The 24,637-nt window shown below is 43.1% G+C and overlaps 1 protein-coding gene across 2 annotated transcripts in view; it reads right to left on the bottom strand.

Annotated features, from left to right (window-relative positions):
• Nucleotides 1-24,637, bottom strand: part of LOC122932503 (programmed cell death 1 ligand 1-like) — a 63,406-nt gene that overhangs the window by 25,828 nt on the left and 12,941 nt on the right. For both annotated transcript variants that reach the window (XM_044286967.1, XM_044286976.1), the window contains exons 2-7: nucleotides 24,045-24,076; nucleotides 22,319-22,359; nucleotides 19,749-19,849; nucleotides 14,359-14,459; nucleotides 12,759-13,121; nucleotides 692-967 (exon numbers count right to left, since the gene is read on the bottom strand). In XM_044286967.1, the coding sequence (XP_044142902.1) occupies nucleotides 692-967; nucleotides 12,759-13,121; nucleotides 14,359-14,413 (694 nt within the window). In that variant the 5' untranslated portion in view covers nucleotides 14,414-14,459; nucleotides 19,749-19,849; nucleotides 22,319-22,359; nucleotides 24,045-24,076. The remainder of the gene's footprint in view (nucleotides 1-691; nucleotides 968-12,758; nucleotides 13,122-14,358; nucleotides 14,460-19,748; nucleotides 19,850-22,318; nucleotides 22,360-24,044; nucleotides 24,077-24,637) is intronic.

The following is a 24,637-nucleotide window of genomic DNA, read 5'->3' as shown; positions in this document are numbered from 1 at the left end:
TAAATGCACCAATACATCTGTTTGCACCAAAGTAGATAGGTTTGACATTTTCATGTAATTTTTTTTAATTATTATTGTTATTATTTATGTATTTTGTATGATGGAGGAAGTAAAGATCTTCAGATAAAATAACCTTTCACAGCCATGTACATTGTTGGCCTGAAGGATAGTACCCATGGCGGTACCATTCTAAAACTAGTTTTTAAATGGAAAATGCCAAACAAAAAATCTAAATGATCTTATCTTCCTTTGCATACGTGACAATTATTTTGTCATTATGTACATATGGTTTTAGATATATTCTTAGGTATAAAAAGCCTCACATTGCAAGTATTAAAGGGAGTCTGTCACCAAAATGTCACCTTCTGCGCCGCTTACATAATGCTGTAGCACGAATAAACTTAATTTAAATGGTAGCTTTCTTCCTTTCTTCCGATGTTCATAAACAGCAAAAACGTGTTTTTAATTATATGTAAATTAGGGCTCACAAGTGTTCAGGGGCATCGTTCGGCCAGTAAGTGCCCAGACCCCTCTGCCTTCTGTGTGCATAAGAAAAAGAAACAAAGGTACCATTTGAATCATGTTTATTTGTGCTACAGCATTATGTAAGCAACGCAGAAGGTGACCTTTTGGTGACACACTCCCTTTAAATTGCCATTTAGCTTTGGTTACAGTAATTTTTAGAAAGTACCTGAGTATTTGAGTGAAGCTTCTGTCTCTTCCTTAAGTGCTTTGTTCCAGAATACACAATGGTAGAGGTGATTCATGTCAATGCCTTTGATTGTGCTTGTTACTATATACAATCCATCTTCAATCTGAGTGTGGGAAGTAGTTACCAGAGAACTTACATTAACTCCATTTTTTTTCCAGTAAACCTCTGCCTCAGGAAAACCTGATGACTCACATGTGAAAGATATTTGATTGTCTTCTGATACCTCTGAATAATTTGCAATTTTACTGTACGATGCTGTAATTAAAATTACAAAAAAATTATCACATTAAATATAAATACCCATTACGTACAAGGCAACGTAATATAAATTATGTTTCTCTATACAACTGTACATAGCCATGAGGACAAGATGTTTACAGTCACTGAATGGGAATCTTCCGGATTTATTTTCAGTGGAAGAAATTACCGTGTTCTAATATAGGTTCATGGATGGTTAAAGTGAGTTCACAGACAATTTTTGTAGTCTGGCCACTGATAATTTATCTGCATGATCATTTCTGTTACGTGCCGGAGGCCCAAGGCAGACCTCTGGGACGTCTTGCAAACAGGACACAGGCAGATAACAGACTAGGGACCAACAGAATACTTTATTACACATGTAATAAAAGAACATGACAGTAAAGCAGGTTAAGCAATAGTGGTAGCACTACCACAGAACCAAGTACACCGGCAGACCAGAGGCAAAACCCAGAGGGCAGAGAGCCAGTGAGCCTGTTCTTCACAGAGCCCCTGGGTGGTGGGGATGAACTGGGCCGAGGGCTCACTGGTCGCACCTCCAGGAAGGTCCCGGTACACTTGACCACAACCTGCAGAAAACCACAGACAACAGGACTGGAACCCAAGCAAACACAGGACATGGATCAGACAACAAGATAGACGGGAACCAGCACAGAAGCAGGTGCCTGGAATCCAAACGGAATGGAAGCATGGCAGTCTCAGGCAGAACTGCGCACAGACTAGAGATCCTCCCTCCAGAGAACCCAGGGACCATCTCACGAAGGCTGGACAAACACAGGAACAGAAGCAGTAAGACACTGCAGGATAGACAAAGAACAGACTGGATCAGAAGCAGTAGGCACTGCCAGGCTGGACATGGAATAGGCAGGATCAGAAGCAGTTTAGCACTTCCAGGGTATCAGACGCAGTTAGAGCACTGCTAGGCTAGACATAGAACAGAGTGGATCCAGACAGAGAACAGGAACAGAAGAACAGGCAAGGCATGGGGGAGGATAACAACATCAACATCACAGGACAGGTACAGAAGATCAGACAAGGCAACAACAACAACAACAGGCGACACCACAAACAAGGACAGATAGCAAAACCCCTTGGGTGAGCAGCAAGGTGCAACACACAGCAAGGCAGAAGATAGACTGACCACAAGCCCCACAGCTCACAGGTAGAGATAGCTGCAAAAATGAGGGCACCTAATAAGACACACCCAGGAACAGATCAGGGAATGTTAACCCCATCAGAACCAAACAGGGAGGGGAGCCTGCATGAACAGAGAAGTGAACACAGGCTGCAGTACAGGACATTTTCCCTTGCAACCAGTATACACGGAGTCCACCGCAGCCAGTACGTCAGAGCACAAACAACCCGTGTCACAGTGACACAAACAAAAATGCATACATACTCAGACCCTGTTCACACTCAAGGCCACAGCCAGCACTCATCGCAGAACCAGCATACATGGGAACACCCACAGCCAGTACACAAAGCACATGCAGCCAGCCTGCACGGCACCAGTAACAGTAACCACAGAGATGCAGACACGACACGGGAAGCCACAATTCACACACTCCACCGCAGCCAGCACGCAGCCCCATGAAACCAGCATACACCGGTGTCAGCCTGCAGCCAGTATTTGAGGGAGCCTGCAGCCAGGCAACAGTGCCAAGAACTGCACAGAGATGTAGACACAGGGAGTACACACATTTACGGGCAACAGTTCACACAAGACACCGCAGCCAGCATGCAGCCCCAAGCAACCAGCATACACAGGAGTCAGCCTGCAGCCAGGACGCGAGAGGGTATGCAGCCGGCCTACACGGCCACAACAATCACAGTGAACCGAATCGTGACAATTACCAGTACATGGAGCCCTTATGGTACATTTATCACAGCTCTTTTTTCTAATAAGCCATGAATAAAGTAGAGATATTGAAACTAGGCATGTTCAAATTAGCCTCATGTGTATTTTTAAGCCTTAGACTGCTGATGTAAAGAGGGAGAGCGAAGCCAAGAAGTTTTAATAAAAAAGCTTGTTACATAGGCTAAGATCCAGTTCACACCTCAGTTATTTGTTCAGCTATTTACATTAGTTATTGTGAGCTAAAACCAGATGCGGGTCAAAAACATGGAACTGGCGGAAATCTTTCTATTATTCCTCATCTGTGTGTAGGCTTCACTACTGGTTCCAGTTTACAATAACTGATGGAAATAGCTGACCAAATAACTGAAGTGTGAAGAGTTGACAAACACCTGATTGTCTGCTCTGTTCGGACTGGAGGAATAACCGGTTGTTACGAGAATACTTATGCCGTTCTTTGTGTGGGCTACCTATGTCTCTTACACCATAGTAGAGGCATCAGGGGTAGACTGGCCATAGACCGTACAGGGAAATTTCCTGGTGGGTCAAAGACTGGGGACCACCCAAGTCCTTTTCATAGCCACCTGTCAGGTACATAGCAATCTGATGATCTCAGCATTAATTAATGCTAGGAGTAGAGATGAGCGAATTGAAGCTGACGAAGTGGAATTCGATCCGAATTTCAGGAATTAATAGATTTGCAGCGAATCCAAATTTCCTAACGTTTCGTGGTAACAAATCAAATTTTTTCCTAAAATGGCTGCTGCACATGTTAGGACATGGAGCAAGGAACTCTGGGAATGAGGGATCACCCACAATGCCATGCATGCAGCCAATCAGCAGCCGGCCAGCACTGTGATGTCACAGCCCTATAAATAGCCTCAGCCATCTTGGATTCAGCCATTTTCCAGTGTACTTAGTGCAGGGAGAGATGTGTATTTACTGCAGGGAGAGACTTTAGCAGGTGCTAGGGACAGTGCTAGGAAAGACTTGAAAACTTATATTTTGCTCAATAGAAGTTCAGGAAAAGAGCATTAGAAGTGTAGGGAAAGGATAGGGAGGAATTATTACACAGTATTGAAGCAGAACAGAGTTCAATAGGGTTGTACAGCCGGGGTAATAGGAACAATCCTATTACACCTTGCTGCACTGACTGGAGATCCAAATTGCCATTATACTGTGGCTCATTTCAGGTTTTCAATAATTCTGTAATTCCAGCAAACTGTTTTCGTTATAGGGGTCTTATTAGCCCTTGTGCAGTGCAGTTATATAAATGTTCTAAAGCCTTATTTTGTTGTGTATTAGTGGGGGGGGGTGCTTATTAGCTGTTGTGTGTTGAAGTGAAAAAACTACAGCCTTTTTTGGCGTGTGTTAGTAGCAAAAAAAAATATTTGCAGTTCACGGCCGCAGGTATATGTTCTAAAGCCTTTTTTTTTGTGGTGTATTTATTTTTTATAGTGTTTATCTCTTTTGCAAAAGGTATAAAATACAACAGTCCTCAAAGGGGAAAACAAATACATGGAAAGGCACACACATCAATATACTATTAGTCCAGCAGGTACATTGTTCGCATATATAGTATGACTATGAGAAAATCCATTAATACAGTCGTTTATATATATAGTCCAATGTGCGATCTCCAGAGGTCATATAAACGGCACACTCACTCACTTACTCACTCATTCATACGTCTGAGGCTGAGCAGTCCGTTGTCCCACTCAGATCTGTCTTCAAGCTGTACCCTGGGCATGCACACATATTCCCCAGATCTTATCGAAATGATCGGGCACTCCCCTGGCCACATACCAAGATATGAAGATCCTTATTTATAAGTTGTGACCACTTTTCAAGTGTCGGGCGCTTAGGAGGTTTCCAATTCAACAGAATTGTTTTCCTACCATAAAACATCAGCAGCCAGAGCAGTTTCCTGCCGTATTTAATAGGAATCACCTTGGATACCAGGCCCAACAAGCATATCATAGGCGCGCATATCCCCGAGGGAGACCCAATTTTGTGTTGATGAAACGACATATCTCACCTCAGTATGACTGAACAACAGGGTACAGCCATATGATATGGTATAAGGACCCTCTTAGTTCCCCGCAGTGCGAGCATGAAGGATCAGGTATTTGACGCATGTGGTACTGGCGCACTGGGGTCAGGTATACTCTGTGTATCTACTTGATCTGGATAAGCTGGTCGTGGGTGCTCATTACCGATGACCGCCATACAGATCGTAACTCCTCCAGATGAGACACCTCCAATTCAGGGATACCCTCAGTCCAGCGCTCAAACAAATGCTGGAGTCCTGCATCTTCATAATCCCCTCATAAAAGGAAGAAATTGGTTTATGCGGATGCACCCGCCTGGCAATAGACTCAAAGGTTGTGTATTAGTGGGGGGAAAAAAGGGGCTTATTAGCCGTTGTGTGGTAAAGTGAGGAAATTACAGCCCTTTTGGCGTGTATTAGTGGCAAAAAACAACTTTATTTGCCGTTCATGGCCGCAGTTATATGTTCAAAAGCCTTTTTTTGGAGTCCATTAGTGGGGAAAAAAGGGGCTTCATAGCCGTTGTGTGTTGAAGTGAAAAATTACAGCCCTTTTTGGCATGTATTAGTGGTAAAAAAATATATATAAATTTGATGTTCACGGCAGCAGTTATATGATGGGGAGACATCCGCCGCTTTCTCCGGTAGGCGGGCAGTGATGAGGAGTGTGGCGTGGGAGCTGGTGTTGCGGAAAGTGAGGCTTCTGGCTCAAAGACCGTTAAGGAGGACATCAGTGATGTGCAGACAGTACTCGATGATGATTTAGCCGATTGCAATTGGGAGCCGGGTGACGAAGGGGCTTCATCATCATCGGAAGAAGCGGGTGGCAGGCAGTGATGGGGCCAGCAAGTCGATAGCGTGTCCGGGAGTCAGCAGGGTGGCAGCAGTTGGAGGTCGGGAGCCAAACGTGCCTCGGGTAGAACACCCGATTCGCTGGAGCCTACTGGCCCAGAAAGTAGTGGTGCAGGGGTTCATGGAGGCAATGTCAGTCAGTCAGTGCGGAGTATTGGGGGTAAAATCCCTTACTCAGTGGTGTGGCAGTATTTTTTTAAGCCGCCGGGGGAGGTGAACATGGCCATTTGTCGAATCTGTGGGCAGAAGGTGAAGCGTGGCCAGGGTGCCAACAGCCCAGGCGTCAACATATGCAGCATCACCATAAAGTGGCCTGGGAACCGTGGCTCCAATGTGGTGGTCCAGCCTGCCGCAGCAACTGCGGCATCACCCAGTGGCATGCACCTGATTTTAGCCTGTCAAGGCTCCACCACCTCAGCCGAAGGAAGCTGTCTGTCCTTCCCATCATCTGCTGGTCCTGATGCTCCTGCTCCTCCTCCTCTTAGTCAGTCATTCCGTCAGCAACTGATCACCGAAGCGATTGCCAAGAGACATCCAACGGCGCAGAAGCTGAACATGCTCCTGGCCAAGTTGCTGGTACTGCAGTCCCTCCCTTTCCAAGTGGTGGACTCTGCACCTTTCAGAGAACTGATGGCTTGTGCTGAGCCAAGGTGGAGAGTCCCAAGCCCTAAGTTCTTTGCCAAAAAGGCAGTACTAGCCCTGCACACATATGTAGAACAGAAGGTGGACAAGTCCTTGAGCCTGTCGGTGTCTGCCAAAGTACATGGCAGTGCAGACATGTGGAGCTGTAACTACGGTTAAGGACAATATATGTCCTTTACGGCCCACTGGGTAAATGTGGTTCCTGCCCAGCCAAACCAGCAACTTGGCCAGGTGATGCCGCTGTCTCCTCATCCTCCACCTTGTCCTCAGTCTCCACTGCAGGGACAATTCACAGTGCCCCACCAGCATACCACATGTGCAGGCCACTACAGTGTCACGCCGTTCTGCACCTAGTTTGCCTGGATGAACACAGTCACACAGGGGAGGAACTGCTCCGCGTCCTTTATCAAGAAATCGAATCCTGGCTTTCTCTGCGACAACTCAAAATCGGAACCATGGTGTCCGACAACGGGAAGAACATGGTATCGGCGCTGTTTCAAGAAGGGCTGAGCCCTGCGCCCTGTATGGCGCACATGTTCAATCTGGTTGTCAAGCATTTCCTGAAGTCTTCCAACCATCTGCAAGACATCCAATGGCCAGGAAACTTTGCATGCACTTCAGCCACTCGGACACCACCAACCACACCCTATTTGAGCTACAGCAGCAGAATGGCGTCCCCCAACATAGGCTGATATGCAACGTTTACACCCGTTGGAATTCCACCCTCCATATGTTGGACTGACTGTATGAACAGAGAAAGACCATAAACGATTTCTTGATGATACAGGCAGACAGAGGTACTCCCCTGTGTAACTTCGATGTTACCCAGTGGCAGCTCATGCGTGACACCTGCCGTTTTCTCGTGCCCTTTGAGGAAGCCACTTTATTTGTCAGTTGCCAGGTCTACGGGATGAACAACGTCATTCCACTGATTCATATTCTGGAAAAGATGCTGGTAAATCTGGCTGGTCAGGGGACTGGAGATGTGGCGTCTACATCTCACGGCCACATGAGCCCTGTGGGGACTGAACTGGGGGAGGAGGAGAAGGACATTGGAGCACAAGAAATGTGTAGCGAAATGGGTAGTTTTTCTACACAGGTGACAGGAGAGGAGGAGCAGGAGCAGCCGGAGGAGCAAGAGGGAGATGAGGAAGACTAGGCAGATGACCCAGACACACTGTGGCAGTATGCAGTGGAGATGGAGGCAGGGAGTCCCTCCGAGTCACTTGCGCAAATGGCCCGATGCATTCTCACTTGCTTGCGTACTGACAACCGAATTGTCACCAATCGGCAGAGGGATGACTACTAGCTCTCCACCATGTTAGACCCTCGCTACCGGTCCAAAATGGGGGCCCTTTTTTACACCCACTGAGAGGGAGGACAAACTGAACTACTATAGAGACACCCTATGTAGTCAGTTGGCCGCTGCCTATCTGTGCCATCGTCCATCCTCTCACAGGTCTGACCAGGGGGCCCCTCTGCGCTCACATTCCACTGCCATGGCTTCTGGGGGGGTGGAAAGGCAGGAACAGTATCAGCTCCATCAGCAGCAGCCTGAATCTAGAGTCGCTGATGAGCAGCTTTTTTCACCAGCATAGTGAAGAAACCACTCACCAACAGCTAGACATAGAGCAGAACCTGAACCAGCAGGTAATGACCTACTTGGAGTGCACCCTGCCAGACGTCATTGAAGATCCGCTGGACTACTGGGCAGCCAAAGTGGATTTGTGGCCGCAACTGGCCGGGTTTGCCCTGGAAAAGCTGTCCTGCCCGGCCAGTAGTGTGGCATCAGAGCAGGTGTTTATTGCAGTGGGGGCCATGGTTACCCCAAGGAGAACTCTCCCTTCCACCCAAAATGTGGAGAGACTGACCTTTGCCAAGATGAATCAGGCGTGGATCAGCCAGTATTTCCACCCAACAATGCCTGATGTATGACATTAGATCATCCATGCTACCTCACCCAAACCTTGACAAAAGATACCTTTTTTTTTTTGGGCTACCTGCCTCAGCTACTATTCTGATGCTGCCAACCGCCTGATGCCACACATCTGATGCCAAGTGCTCCTTCTTACACCCAACATCGTCCGTGGGTACTGTTAGTGCCACCCACCTCCCCACTCTGCCACCGGGTCACTCTGTGGTCTCCTGATGTTGCTGCCACCTCCACACTATGTCACCTTGCCACCCTGTGGTCTCCTCATGCTGCTGCCACCTCCACACTATGTCACCTTGCCACTCTGTGGTTTTCTGATGCTGCTGCCACCTCCACACTATGTCACCTTGCTACTCTGTAGTTTCCTGATGCTGCTGCCACCTCCACACTATGTTACCTTGCCACTCTGTGGTCTCCTTATGCTGCTGCCTCCTCCATACTATGTCACCTTGCCACTCTGTGGTCTCCTGATGCTGCTGCTACCTCAAAACTATGTCACCTTGCCACTCTGTGGCCTCCTCATGCTGCTGCTGCCACCCCTACACTCTATCATCGTGCCACTCTGTGACCTCCTTATGCTGCTGCTGCTTTTGCCACCTGAACACTATGTCACCTAGCCACTCTGTGGTCTTCTGATGCTGCTGCCACCTCCACACTATGTCATCTTACCATTCTGTGGTCTCCTTATGCAGCTGCTACCTCAACATTATGTTATCTTGCCACTCTGTGGCCTCCTCATGCTGCTGGTGCCACCTCCACACTATGTCATTGGGCCACTCTGTGAACTTCTCATGCTGTTCGCACCCTCCCCACTTCATGACTGGGCCACTATTTTGCCTTTTTGGCCTGGTTGATATCATCATTAATTTGACCCTTCTTCTGATCTGTCAGAAGGAAGGAAAAATTAGATGCACAACAGATCCTGTTTGTGTAGAAGCTGTAAGGTCTGTATGGTCCCATTAGAACTGGCTTATGATCAGGGGCATACATAGAAATCACGGGGCCCCATAGAAAAACTCAGAATTTCCCCCCCTTAAAAAAAAGAAATTTTTTTGCACTAACCTAAGGGCTCATGCACACAGATGTCTTTTTTGTCTGCATCCGATGCACATTTTTTGCGGGTCAGATGTGGACAGCACACGGACCGCAAAAATGGCTACGGCCGTGTGCATAAGCCCTTATAAGAAAAGTATGGGTACGTTTGTTGTGTTTATGTTCACATTAAAAATCACATCTAAAAGGTCAAGATGACACCAACAGCTTATGGCACAGGCTCAACTTTTGAACCTGTGTCATCACTGTGCTACACATCTGCGTAGCAGAGCAAGAAGAGGTCTTACAATTATATATATATATATATATATACAGTGCATATATATATACATATATATATATTAGTATATATACATAAACCAGCACAACCACTGACCCCTGTCCCCTTGCTATTCCTACATCACACACCTTGCCCCAACCAGTCAAAACACTAGTTTACACCAAGTGTAACCTCACTTTGTGTCCCCTGCCCTTCCACCCTGCAGCACAGCATGAGCTGACTCTGCTGTGTCTGTGCCTACTGGTAGTGGGATGCTGGAGAGGGAACCACAAGGTCCTGACAGCTATTGAATTTAAACACTACCTTCCCGGCCGAGCTCTGCAGGTCATAGTGGTCAGGAGGTCAGAGCAGTGTAGCGGTGCTAACCTTGCTGGGAGGTCGCTCTCTCACAGGGCTCTGCTGCTTGTAAAACTGTAATAATCACAGATACATTAGGCTAAGCAGCACAGTGAATGAGACTAAAAGATTTGGCGGGCAGCTGCAGGGGCAAAGAGGAATGTACTCAGGTCGGAAAGGGGGTGGGGCCATTCAGCCTGGCCAGGCCCCTTCAACTCACGGGCCCCATAGCAACTCCGTAGTCTGCCTCTATGGACGGTACGCCAGTGCCTATGATTTGGTAGCCAAAAGCAGAAGTGGCTACAAAACACAGAAGACATGCAAATATTCCATTCACGTGTCATCTCTGTTTTGGATCCACTCCTTTTTTTTTGGGGGGGGGGGGGGGGGGCATTAGCAATACTGATGGATTACTGACCAAATGCTGACCAAGTGAAGGCGGATGCTCAACAGACAGGATCCATTTTTTGGGGGGGTTATTGTTCAACCAGCCGAATCGAATATTTAAAAAATTCGCTCATCTCTAGCTAGGAGCATCTAGTACTTATACATCTGACTGGGATAAGAAAGGGATCTCCTACATTCAACTGTATTGAAGTCCTCAGACCGGTGATAGAGTTGAATGATGTGGCGGGGGTGGCAGTGTTTTGTGCTACATTGTGGATTTGGTTCTGCTGGGGCAGTATTTTATGCTGCAGTACAGAATTGTTGATCCCTTGCCTTCTTTCAATTAGGACCCAAGTACAACATGGGGCCACGTTTAGTTTTTTTCCCCAGAATTTACTTTAAGTTCCCAGGCCACCCCTGAGAAACATCATAGTTCAGGTACTGTGACAGATCTCAAATTAGGATCAGAGAAACAGTGTAATTTATTTGCCGAGAGAGATAGAATTTGCCATGGTCAGAGGTGTTGAGTCTGTGTGATGAAGATCTTCCTAATCCTACATCAGGTTATTTGCATGCAGAGCTCATCATAAAAGGAGTTATTTTGTTTACTGCAATTCATCAGCAATGTAAAGGACAAAGGTAGGAAAAGTTAGGGTGATGTTGAAAAAGTGAGGAGCTAAAGATCTATGTGCAGCAAACACAAGTCATGCAGACATGGAAAACTTTGTCATGGCAGTTTAAACCAGCTGGAAAAGACAGGAAAGGTGAATGTCTCCAGTACACATGTGACAGTACTGTAATCACTTATATAGTTTGCAGAGCACCTGTGTGGAACTGATATCTACCTCTATATTGTCACTGTATGTTGGAATTACTGTTTTTTGTAAAGTGATTTTTTGTCAGTAACCATATAATAAAAAATTGTTTTATATATATATAAAATAACGAAAAAAGGGCAGCACTCCAATAGGTAAAAGATGAAAAAAAAATTCTTTAATTACCCATATGGGACAAGCGACGTTTCGGCTCAATGTGTGAGCCTTTCTCAAGCTTGAGAAAGGCTCACACATTGAGCCGAAACGTCGCTTGTCCCATATGGGTAATTAAATAATTTTTTTTCATCTTTTACCTATTGGAGTGCTGCCCTTTTTTCATTATTTTATCTATTTGGATTGGCTTTTATCCACATTGGGCCAGTTGCACCCACATTTTTCATCGACGGTGCTGCCACTGAACTCTTTTTCCTATATATATATATATATATATATATATATATATATACATATTTTTATTTATTTTTTATTTATTTTAGGGGGGGACATTGTGGTCTAATTGTTTAAGATCTTATATATGCCTCTGGAAGCTCTCTGCACACTGCTTTTTGAATTGATTAAATGTGACTATTGTTGGTATAGTATTTCAACATTTGGGGCCCCAGTTTTTATTTTGCCCAGGGCCACATATTGTCAAAAAACAGCCCTGAAATTGAGAACTATGAAAAATCGATCCAAAAAAGTATATTCCCAACGTGTAGCATTTTTCATTATACAATGGCTGCTTTGCATGCTGAAAACAGAGTACCCCTTGTTTAGGACTATAACATTAATGACCTTGGCTTAGGATTGGATGTTTGATTTTTAAGGGGTGACTTCTAGAACCTTTACTGGTCAGCACAGTAATGAGGGCATGGCACTTTTATTCACCTTGTGTCCCCTTCACCATAAGCACACTTGTTTGTTTCTATAAGTGTCTGCGCCTAGTATTGTTTTTTGTCCTATTCACTTGAATGTTTGATTAGACATCCACCGATCCTAAGAACAGGCCAGGAATGCAAAATTCCTGTAGAATCCCTTTGAAGTGTAATTTTGATGGGACTTTTTCCTGCTTATGACACTTTTCTAGACTTCTGAGAAAAGGGGGTGTGGTGCATGTGGAGAAGGGGACGGGTTGGCAGGCCCGGCTCATTTATCATTTTCCACGCCAGTTTTTGGCATGGAAAATGTCTTCAATCTAAGCCAGCAAGGGAGCTGGTGTAGACTTCCATTGCATGGCCCGCTGCAGGAAGCACTAAACTTATGTAGAGGCCTGCGCCTCCACATAACTTTGGTGCATATCCCCCAGCAGTGCAGAGGGACTTAAGACTAAAGGTCTTATTAATAAATGTCCCCCTTAATGTAGAAGTTACCTTTTTCCAGGTTTAGATATCACTATATTTATGTGAGTCAGTAACTGAGGAATATCAGTCAATGAGTCAGTTTCCTTCCTGTTCCAGTCAGGTCTGACTGTTATAGCAATATCACTCCATCATCAGTGGCAGAGAATGAGATTGTCCTTCTCTGGGGTAATGACTGGATCAGCTAAAGTTTAGAAGAAACTAGCAGGACCACCAAAAATACAACTAACCTTGGACATTTAGTGACATCTCCTTGTAATCAGATCCACCAAGCTGTAAGACACATAAATATGTTCCTGCATCAGTAAGCTTCACATCTTCAATTTGAAGAATGGCCATCCCATTTTTCAAAGCTTGGGTAACCAAACTTGCTCTTCCTTTATACATTGTATCCTGGCTTAATACATCTTCTCTCCCCTGGTTAAACATTGTTACTTGTCTTGTTCCGTGGTGCTTTGTTTGAAATTGTTGCCAGGACACTTGCAGTTTATTTAGGTCATCTTCTTTTGGGACTGGAAAATTGCATATCATTTGGATCGTATCCCCATGCTTCACAGTATAAGTTGATTTTGGAGCTGTCACTACAAATAATCCTAAATTGGTAAAGATAAAAAAAGAATCCTTTTATATAAAGCAGTCATAGTTATTGCTATCAAAAGAAGTCACAAAGCATGACCGTCTTCACAGTGCAGTAAACAAGCTCATTTATGTTGTGATTAATAAAGTTTATATTAATGTAAAGGGGTTTTCATTGGAAATGTCTGTTTGTAGAAGTGGAACAAGCATTGCAACCGATGTATATGGTCATCACAAAGGACTTGTGAGTAACATATACATGGCCACAGGCCACAATCAACAACCTAATCAACTCTATGCGACGGAGATGTGTTTCACTGCGTGAGGCAAATGGTGGCCACACCAGACATTGACTGGTTTTCTGACCCCCCCCCCCCCCAGTAAGGCAAAACGGTGCACATTTCAGAGTGGCCTTTTATTGTGGGCAGTCTAAGGCACACCTGTGCAATATTCATGCTGTCTAATCAGCTCCTTTATATGCCACACCTGTGAGGTGGGATGGATTATCTCGGCAAAGGAGAAGTGATCACTAACACAGATTTAGACAATTTGTGAACAATATTTGAGAGTAATGGGTCTTTTGTGTATGTAGAATATGTTTCAGATCTTTGAGTTCAGCTCATGCAAAATGGGAGCAAAACCAAAAGTGTTGCGTTTGTATTTTTGTTCAGTGTATATGGAAACATGTCTATGACGTGTATTTGACATGCATACTCTTGTGCTTGTTGAACTGAATGGCAGTTATAGAAAGCACATTACGGTTTCGGTAAAGCCACAGCATTTCATTACAGAATGATTGTTCATATGGATCCTTGCTTTACACACCAGTGGTGGTCACGAGTGCCAAACCCACAGATCCCCTGATATCCCTTATAATAGTGTTTCCAAAGAAAATCCTTATAACTTATTTTGAAGTGCCCCTGTAGAATAAAATGTATTCAAGTATGTCTGATATTTTCAGTTTAAAAAAAAAATTGTTTTTGAAAGGACACGTCATAAAAAGAAAGAACAGTGGTTATACTGAATGTACTGCACAGCCACTTTTTCACTGAAAGAAAACTTTTTTGTTGTCACTGGGACAAAGCGGTTGCACACAGTTACTGATATTGCATCTTGCATAATTCACGTGTTATCAAACTGTAATTCACGTGTTATCAAACTGTAACAAACTGTGACTTTTTCTACAGAGATACACATGATGGAGAACTGTAATGTAATGAAGCAATGAGGACAAATGTTTGACAATTCACTTACCTAGAATTGGGTTATAATCCAAAAGCATAAACAGGAAAAGTTGGATAAACAACATCCTTTATCGTGACCAGCAAATCTTTGTATACAAATACAGCTCCAGTCTGTTAATATAAGTAGGGAAAGTTGAAAACTGGGTTTACACTTATAAATAACTGACTATTCAGACCAATTCTAGCAGGGGCGTAGCTATAAGGGGTGCAGATGTAGCAGTCGCTACCGGGCCAAGGATCCTGAGGGGGCCCAAAGTGCTGCATAAGAAAACAACAGTATTACCCTAAGTTCACACCTGAGCGTTTTACAGCTCGTTCAAACGCGCTGTAAAACGCTCAACACGTGAAAACCCATGCTTCCCTATGGCCCTGGTTCACACTTGAGCGTTTTACAGCGCGTTTGAACACGCTGTAAAACGCCCGACGCATAAACAAGTTCTTGAGCTTTTTTTGGGGCGTTTGTTGTGCGTTTTGGCCCATAGACTCATTGGACAACACTGCAGTCAATCACACAAACGCGCGTCAAACGCGCGTTTACTATTGGAAAAAACACGCATAAAAACGTGCGACAAATACGCGCATAAAACGCGCGTCTCAGAGACGCTCAGGTGTGAACCCAGGGTAATAGAAAGTGCATGCTGGTCAAGTTACACCTCTGGCTGGAGGGAAGGGGTTGGGTCAAGAATTTGGCACGGGGAAGGAGTGTCGTTTCAATTTTTGCCTCAGGCAGAAGGAAGGGTATGTGCTACCCTGCCACTTGCCACAAAGCACTGAGGGAAGGGGGGCCCAAGGTGAACTGTTGCACCAGACCCCATGAGCCTTTAGCTACAGTCATGTGAAAAAATTAGGACACCCTTTGAAAGCATGTGGTTTTTTGTAACATTTTTAATAAAAGGTTATTTCATCTCCGTTTCAACAATACAGAGAGATTAAAGTAATCCAACTAAACAAAGAAAACTGAAGAAAAGTCTTTTCAAGATCTTCTGTAAATGTCATTCTACAAAAATGCCTATTCTAACTGAGGAAAAAGATAGGACACCCTCACATATATTCCCTCTTAAATTGGCTCAGATCTCACACAGGTATATCACACCAGGTGCACATAATTAGTAGATCGTTACTCTGCATGTTGAATGAGGTTTGCCCTATTTAAACCTCAGACATTTAGTTTGGTGTGCTCCTGACTGTTGAAGTGAGAGTGAGCACCATGGTGAGAGCAAAAGAGCTGTCAGAGGACTTCAGAAAAAAGATTGTAGCAGCCTATGAGTCTGGGAAGGGATTTAAAAAGATCTCAAAAGATTTTGAAATCAGCCATTCCACTGTCCGGAAGATAGTCTACAAGTGGAGGGCTTTCAAAACAACTGCCAACATGCCCAGGACTGGTCGCCCCAGCAAGTTCACCCCAAGAGCAGACCGCAAGATGCTAAAAGAGGTCTCCAAAAACCCTAAAGTGTCATCTCGAGAACTACAGCAGGCTCTGGCTACTGTTGATGTAGAAGTACATGCCTCTACAATCAGAAAGAGACTGTACAAGTTTAACTAGCATGGGAGGTGTGCAAGGAGGAAACCTTTGCTTTCCAAGAGAAACATCGAGGCCAGACTGACATTTGCCAGAGATAAAGTTGACAAAGACCAGGACTTCTGGAATAATGTTCTTTGGACAGATGAGTCCAAAATTGAATTATTTGGACACAACAGCAGAGGACATGTTTGGCGTAAACCAAACACAGCATTCCAAGAAAAGAACCTCATACCAACTGTGAAGCATGGAGGTGGAAGTGTCATGGTTTGGGGCTGCTTTGCTGCAGCAGGACCTGGTCAGCTCACCATCATAGAATCCACGATGAATTCTACTGTGTATCAGAAGGTGCTTGAAGAACATGTGAGACCATCAGTTAGAAAATTAAAGCTGAAGCGGAACTGGACCATGCAACATGACAATGACCCAAAACATACTAGTAAATCAATCAAAGATTGGCTGAAAAAGAAGAAATGGAGAGTCCTGGAATGGCCAAGTCAAAGTCCAGATTTGAATCCCATTGAGATGCTGTGGGGTGACTTGAAAAGGGCTGTACGTGCAAGAAACCCCTCAAACATCTCACAGCTGAAAAAGTTCTGCATTGAGGAGTGGGGTAAAATTTCCTCAGACCGATGTCGAAGACTGGTAGATGGCTACAAGAACCGTCTCACTGCAGTTATTTCAGCCAAAGGAGGTAACACTCGCTATTAGGGGCAAGGGTGTCCTATCTTTTTCCTCAGTTAGAATAGGCATTTTTGTAGAATGACATTTACAGAAGATCTTGAAAAGACTTTTCTTCAGTTTTCTTTGTTTAGTTGGATTACTTTAATCTCTCTGTATTGTTGAAACGGAGATGAAATAACCTTTTATTAAAAATGTTACAAAAAACCACATGCTTTCAAAGGGTGTCCTAATTTTTTCACATGACTGTACACCTCAGAATTTTAGTACTGGTAGGACTGGTTTAGTAGTATGCATTTTGTTAGAATAGAACCAACTTGTCTCCAACCCTACTCCACACACTCTTATAGAGACTACCCCAACATGCCCACCACCACTATCTAATCAATAACATCACTAAAGTTACACTGAAAAAATGGGACTCTAAGTTCTTTTCACAGCACCCACTCATCTCCTCTTCTAAAACTCAAATATCTCAAATATGACCATTATCGCCCCAAATTTTCAAGGGCTCTTCCTAGAGACTGTAAGCAGTTAGCTCTTCCAGTATCGGAGATTATTGAGAATTTTCAAATTATCTCTCCATATCCTGACACCACCTCTCTTTCACTAAGAAACTTAAACCTACTCATGTTTTTCACATCTTCCCACTACTTACACCATACTCTACATATTACACAACATGAAATAATATTATTACATAATATATATATTATTTCTTATTCCAGAGAACATACTTTTTTAAAACTCTGCCACCCGGGTTTCTCCTAAACATCTGTTATCCAAGGTCTATAGCCTCATCCAGTCCTCTAACCTACCTCTACATAGGCATTATATTTCTGCATGGGAATCTGAACTAGAAAGAATACATTTCAGAAATACATTTTCTGAAAAATAAGTCCTACAAGTATATAAAGTATATCATGCCGTGTTAGACTTCAACAAAATTCTTAAAAGGTTGTCTTCACATGGTATCTCACCCCAGTGAGCCTAAGGTCTGTATTACATTAAAAAGAAGATGATTGTCCGGAGGGAAGCGTTCCTTCCTGCAATCCCCTGCTTGTCAGTGGAGGAGACCGCTGCTATTACAATCAGTGATCTCTTCCAGAGTATGGCCCCTTGCAGATGAGTGTGTCCGGATTTGGTCCGGATGCATTGCGTCTGCGATCAGGGAAAATCGTGTGAGTAGATACGCAATTGCAGTCAGTTTTGACTGCGGTTGCGTTCCGATGTTCAGTATTTATCACGCGGGTGCAATGTGTTTTGCAAGCGCGTGATAAAAAACTGACTGTGGCACCCAGACCCGAACCCGAACTTCTTCACTGAAGTTCGGGTTTGGGTTAGGTGTTCTGTAGATTTTTATATTTTCCCTTATAACATGGTTAGAAGGGAAAATAATAGCATTCTTAATACAGAATGCTTAGTAAACTGTAGATTGAGGTGTTAAAAAATAAAAAATATTAACTTAGGCTACTTTCACACTTGCGGCAGGACGGATACGACAGGCTGTTCACCATGTTGGATCCGTCCTTCCGCTATTTCGCCGTGCCGCCAGACCGCCGCTCCGTCCCCATTGACTATCCGCCCCCGTCCTCATTATAGTCAATGGGGACGGAGCGGCGGTCCGGTGGCACAACGAAATAGCGGAAGGACGGATCCGACATGGTGAACAGCCTGTCGGATATGTCCTGCCGCAAGTATGAAAGTAGCCTTACCTGTTCCAATTTATCGCGCAGCCGGCTGCGCGATAAATTGGAACAGGTAAGTTAATTTTTTTATTTTTTAACACCTCAATCTACAGTTTACTAAGCATTCTGTATTAAGAATGCTATTATTTTCCCTTATAGCCATGTTATAAGGGAAAATAATACAGTGAACTTACTTTAATGGGGTCCAGGGTTGCTTTCATCCCTACCATCTCCTAGCAACCATGCGTGAAAATTGCACCGCATCTGCACTTTCTTGGGGATACTTGTGATTTTCACGCATCCACATTCATTTCTATGGGGGCCTGCGTTGCGTGAAAAACACAGAATATAGAACATGCTGAAATTTTCACGCAACGCACAAGTGATGCGTGAAAATCACCGCTCAGCTGCACAGCCCCATTGAAGTGAATGGGTCCGGATTCAGTGCGGGTGCAATGCGCTCACCTCACGCATTGCACCCGCGCGGAGTTCTCGCCCGTGTGAAAGGGGCCTATGGGGCGGAGCGATCATTATGCCATCACTCATCCCCATGCTGACTAGTTGTTTGCCGGCAGCAGATTGTGATTACCCAGAATGATCTGTTTCTGTGAAACAATGATTTTTAAGCGTTCGTAAAAATCTGGATTACCTTATGAATGAGCGTTTGCGGCAGTATTAAACTGCCAGATCATCGCTAACAAGCGTTACTACAAATGCTCATTAGCAATGATCTGGCAGACAATCTGCCAGTGTAATACAGCCCTAAAACAAATGAAGAGATTGAGTTGAGATAAATGTTGGAGGTGTTTATCAGAACCCAGAACCCTTTTGCATATGTGGTGGCTCTGCCCTAATATAATATAAATTTCACCTCTTTTTGGGTGCAAAAAAAAAAAAAACAATGGTGATGCCGTTGTTACTCCAAACACCTAATTTGTATATTAGGAAAAAGTTTCATCACGTGGGAATGTAACCTCAGATGAACAAAAGAAAACAGCATTTTAATCAGGTGTCTATGCACAGAGTTGAATATTGAAGTCTCTGGTGACAGACTCCTGTTATGTAACTCTTAGGGTAAGTTCACACCTGAGCGTTTTACAACGCGTTCCTACGCGCTGTAAAACGCTCAACAAGGAGAAACCAATGCTTCCCTATGGGAATGGTTCTCACCTGGGCGTTTTACAGCGCCCATCCAGTACACAGACATTTCGGAATCAGAAGTATCTGAATCTGATTCAGGGCCTAACACCTCAAAATCAGGTGTTAAGAGGAAAGCCAGAAATAAATTTGGGCAGTATCAAAAAAGATACAACTACAATAGTGCACCAAAATGGGCAGACAATCAACAAAACAAATCTGGAGGACAAACTGTACAGCATATGGAGAGAGGATCAGCACCAAGTACAGACAGAGTAAACGAAACCGTTCCATCTCTATTTTCCTCAGCTCCATCCTTTCCATTTGTGGCAGCACAAGCTCCAATAGGAACATCAAATATGGGCTCATACTTACCCTCTCCGTCTTTGGCCTCCTCGTCTTCTTCTTTTTTAGTGTCAGGAGCACAGTCGAAGGACCGGGAGAAGTGGGGATATCAGCCCAAGACGTAGCACTTCCTTCAAAAACAAATGAGATGCAAATTATTAATCTAACAAACATCATTCTAGATTCGGAACATGAAAGACTCATACAAAAAGGTCTTTCGTTTACACCAGCACCATATTTTGACTGCTTCACATGGGTAAAGGATATAAACCTGTTTGCAAGGAAACTAGCATTGCACAAAGAGTTTAAAAATAAGGATAAAGATACCCTAGAAATTAACAGACGTGAACGTGAAGCAGTCCAAATATTGGAGGATTTACAGCAAGAACATCTGGGACAAATCCCAGTTCCTAAACCACCATTCTCCACTATGACCCCCCAGTCTAAATTTACACCACCCTTTACAAAATATAACAATATTCAGACATTCGTAGATCTAGTGACTCTAGAGCTACAAACAATTAAAGGGAAAAAGTCACAGGTTGGTTGTAATATCAGTAATAAAGAAAAGAAAGCCTTGCAGGAACTGACAGAAAATAAAAACTTAGAAATCAAACCGTCAGACAAAGGGGGCAACATAGTGCTAATGGAGAAGTCAGAGTACAAAAGAATGGTCATGGATCTATTAAAAGATACTAATACTTATCAAAAATTGCAGAATAATCCTACCACCAAATTTGTACAAGAACTTAAGAGCATATTACAGCAAGCTAAAGAAAAAAACCTAATTACGAAAGAAGAGTTCAAAGTTCTGTACAAGCCGAATCTAGTACTTGCCACTTTTTATGCCATTCCCAAGATACACAAAAAACGACAACCAATTCCTGGAAGACCTATAGTATCTGGGAATGAGAGCCTATGTGAAGGAATAAGTGGCTATGTCGATGAGGTGATATCCCCATTTGTCCCCAGTCTAACATCATACCTGAGAGACACTAAAGACGTTTTGACTAAATTGAATAACATACATGTAGAACCGGGCACTTTATTAGCAAGCTTAGACGTTGAAGCGCTATATACTAGCATACCGCACTCCAAAGGCATAGATGCAGTGAAGTACTATCTAGATACAAAAGGCACCCAGTACAAAGATCATAATGAGTTTGTTTTGTCACTTTAAATTTTTTTACTCACTCACAATTATTTTGTTTTTGATAATGATTATTATTTACAGATCACTGGCACCGCAATGGGCACGAAATGCGCACCAAATTTTGCAAACCTTTTTTTAGGGTGGTGGGAAGATAGAATTGTGTTCACCGAAGTACACAGTCAGTACACTAAACATATTACATATTGGGGTCGTTATATAGACAACGTTATAATACTGTGGGAAGGTGCACAAGAAGAATTTCATGAATTTATTAAAATTCTCAATAACAATACAATTGGTTTAAAATTCACAGGTGAAATTAATAAAAACAAACTCAACTTCCTGGATGTAGCCCTAAGCCTTTCAGAGAGTGGTAATATAGAAACAGAAATCTACAGAAAGCCCACGTCGAGCAACAGTCTCCTCCACTGGTCTAGCTACCATCCAATACCTCTGAAAAGAGGAATCCCAGTAGGCCAGTATTATAGAGCGAGAAGAAACTGCTCAACAGAGGAGGGTTTTGAACACGAAAGTAAAATCTTATACCAGAAATTTTTAGAACGCGGGTACCCTAAAAAAGTTCTACACAAAGCGTACCGGAAGGCTGAAGACAAGGATAGAAATGATTTATTAAAAAATCAAAAAGAAAAAACAAGCAGTGACAAAATTGTGCGCTGCATAGGCACATTTGACATTAAACACCAAGAGGTCAATAATATCCTAAAAAAATATTGGAACATCCTAAGATTGGATGAAGACATTAAAAATGTTATCACAAAATATCCTTCAATTACATACAGAAGAGGAACCAATCTTAGAGAACAACTAGTACATAGCCATTTCCAGAGGAATTCCCAACCAGTTGAAAAGACCACATGGCTAACCACAAAAGGGTCTTACCCATGTGGAAATTGCCAATTCTGCAGTAAAATGCTTGCATGTAAAGAGTTAGAAAATCCAGTGGACCATAAGAAGTACAAAATTACCCAATACAGTACATTAATTGTAAAACAGCAGGAGTGGTGTATGCGATACAATGCAGCTGCCCCAAAATTTATGTAGGGAAAACCGTACAAGAACTCCGGAGAAGAATATCAAAACATCTGAGCGATATTAATTTAAAAACAGACACCACGCTCTCTAGACACATACAAGCAGAGCATGATGGAAAAAGTGATAATTTGAAAATATGGGGGATAACCAAAATTAAATCAGGCCCGAGACAGGGGGATATTGATTAAAAACTACAGCAGGAAGAAACCCGCTGGATATATAGACTCAAAAGTCTCTCACCCCTAGGCCTAAACGAAGGGTTCACTTATGCATCCTTTTTGTAAAAATTACTATAATAAAAACCAATAGGAAAAAGGCAAAAGCTAAATGAAATAAAAGAAATCAGACCTCCTTGAATTAAATAATTGAGAGAGTGGTATAAATGAGCTCTTACCACGTACCACCTACTGGTAGGTCCATCGCCTGCTGACAGGTCTGTAGAATAAATGAGAAATAATAATTAATAATAATCATAAACTATACTTTGATAAAATAGAAACAATAATGCGACTTAAAAAGATTAAAATAGACAAATCGCCAGGACCGGATGACATACACCCCCGTATCCTAAAGGAATTAAGTAATGTCATAGCCAGACCCTTATTTCTGATATTTGCTGACTCTATACTGACAGGGAATGTCCCACAGGATTGGCGCATGGCATATGTGGTGCCAATATTCAAAAAGGGGCCAAAAACAGACCCTGGAAACTATAGGCCGGTAAGTTTAACATCTGTTGTGGGTAAACTGTTTGAAGGTTTTCTGAGAGATGCTATATTAGAGCATCTCAACAGAAATAAGCAAATAACGCCATATCAGCATGGCTTCATGAGGGATCGGTCATGTCAGACTAATTTAATCAGTTTCTATGAGGAGGTAAGTTCTAGACTTGACAGCGGCGAATCAATGGATGTCGTATATCTGGACTTCTCCAAAGCATTTGACACTGTACCACATAAAAGGTTAGTATATAAAATGAGAATGCTCGGACTGGGAGAAAATGTCTGTATGTGGGTAAGTAACTGGCTCAGTGATAGAAAACAGAGGGTGGTTATTAACGGTACACACTCAGATTGGGTCACTGTCACTAGTGGGGTACCTCAGGGGTCAGTATTGGGCCCTATTCTCTTCAATATATTTATTAATGATCTTGTAGAAGGTTTGCATAGTAAAGTATCAATTTTCGCAGATGACACTAAACTGTGTAAAGTAATTTACACTGATGAGGACAGTATACTACTACAGAGGGATCTGGATAGATTGGAGGCTTGGGCAGATAAGTGGCAGATGGGGTTTAACACTGACAAATGTAAAGTTATGCACATGGGAAGGAAAAATGCAAGTCAACCGTACATACTAAATGGTAAAACACTCGGTAACACTGACATGGAAAAGGATCTAGGAATTTTAATAAACAGCAAACTAAGCTGCAAAAACCAGTGTCCGGCAGCTGCTGCCAAGGCCAACAAGATAATGGGTTGCATCAGAAGGGGCATAGATTCCCGTGATAAGAACATAGTCCTACCACTTTACAAATCGCTAGTCAGACCACACATGGAGTACTGTGTACAGTTCTGGGCTCCTGTAAACAAGGCAGACATAGCAGAGCTGGAGAAGGTCCAGAGGAGGGCAACTAAAGTAATAACTGGAATGGGGCAACTACAGTACCCTGAAAGATTATCAAAATTAGGGTTATTCACTTTAGAAAAAAGACGACTGAGGGGAGATCTAATTAATATGTATAAATACATCAGGGGTCAGTACAGAGATCTATCCCATCAGCTATTTATCCCCAGGACTGTGACTGTGACGAGGGGACATCCTCTGCGTCTGGAGGAAAGAAAGTTTGTACACAAACATAGAAAAGGATTCTTTACGGTAAGAGCAGTGAGAATATGGAACTCTCTGCCTGAGGAGGTGGTGATGGTGAGTACAATAAAGGAATTCAAGAGGGCCCTGGACGTATTTCTGGAGCTTAATAATATTACAGGCTATAGCTACTAGAGAGGGGTCTTCCTCTGGATCAACTTGCGGGATAACAGGCCGAACTGGATGGACAAATGTCTTTTTTCGGCCTTATGTACTATGTTACTATGTTACTATGTTAATGGGCACATTACCTTTTAAAAGATCTAAAAAATGCTGATTGAACCTGTAAGACAAATAGGAAAAAGAATTAATAAAATCTAATGAAATATACCTGTATAGAAAATAATGCTATTAACAACTATATAGTTAAAAATACATAAATGAAATGAAGATAAATGATTCTAGCACCTGATAAATGCTGAATAAATACTAACAAAAAGCAGGTATTATACATGACATTCTCCATTAAAGGTTCAAAAGAAGGCAGAGAACCACCTAAGCATTGAGAGAAGTGCCAAAAGCAAGAAAATAAGCAGGGAAGGGGATAGGCAAAAAGATCCAAGTATAGAGATAAGCGCAGATAAATAAGAGATCCAGTAAAATTTCTAAGTATAGAGACATGCGCAGTACCCTCTCCAGCCGGCCCTATACATCTCCACAATACTTAAAGGGACACTGACAGGCCCAAAAAGCATATTTAGGGGTATATATGACAGTATAGGTCTTAAAAAGGGTATTAGAATCATCTAAGTATCCCCCCTGTCCACCTCATAAATACAGTAATCTGAAGTTTTATAACCTGCTTTCCTGGTGTTCAATCTGCCCAAGGGGCGGTGCTTCATAT

Source organism: Bufo gargarizans, chromosome 1, assembly GCF_014858855.1.
Source record: "Bufo gargarizans isolate SCDJY-AF-19 chromosome 1, ASM1485885v1, whole genome shotgun sequence".
NCBI classification, from domain to species: Eukaryota; Metazoa; Chordata; class Amphibia; order Anura; family Bufonidae; genus Bufo; species Bufo gargarizans.
This window is presented reverse-complemented; position numbering and strand designations above follow the sequence as displayed.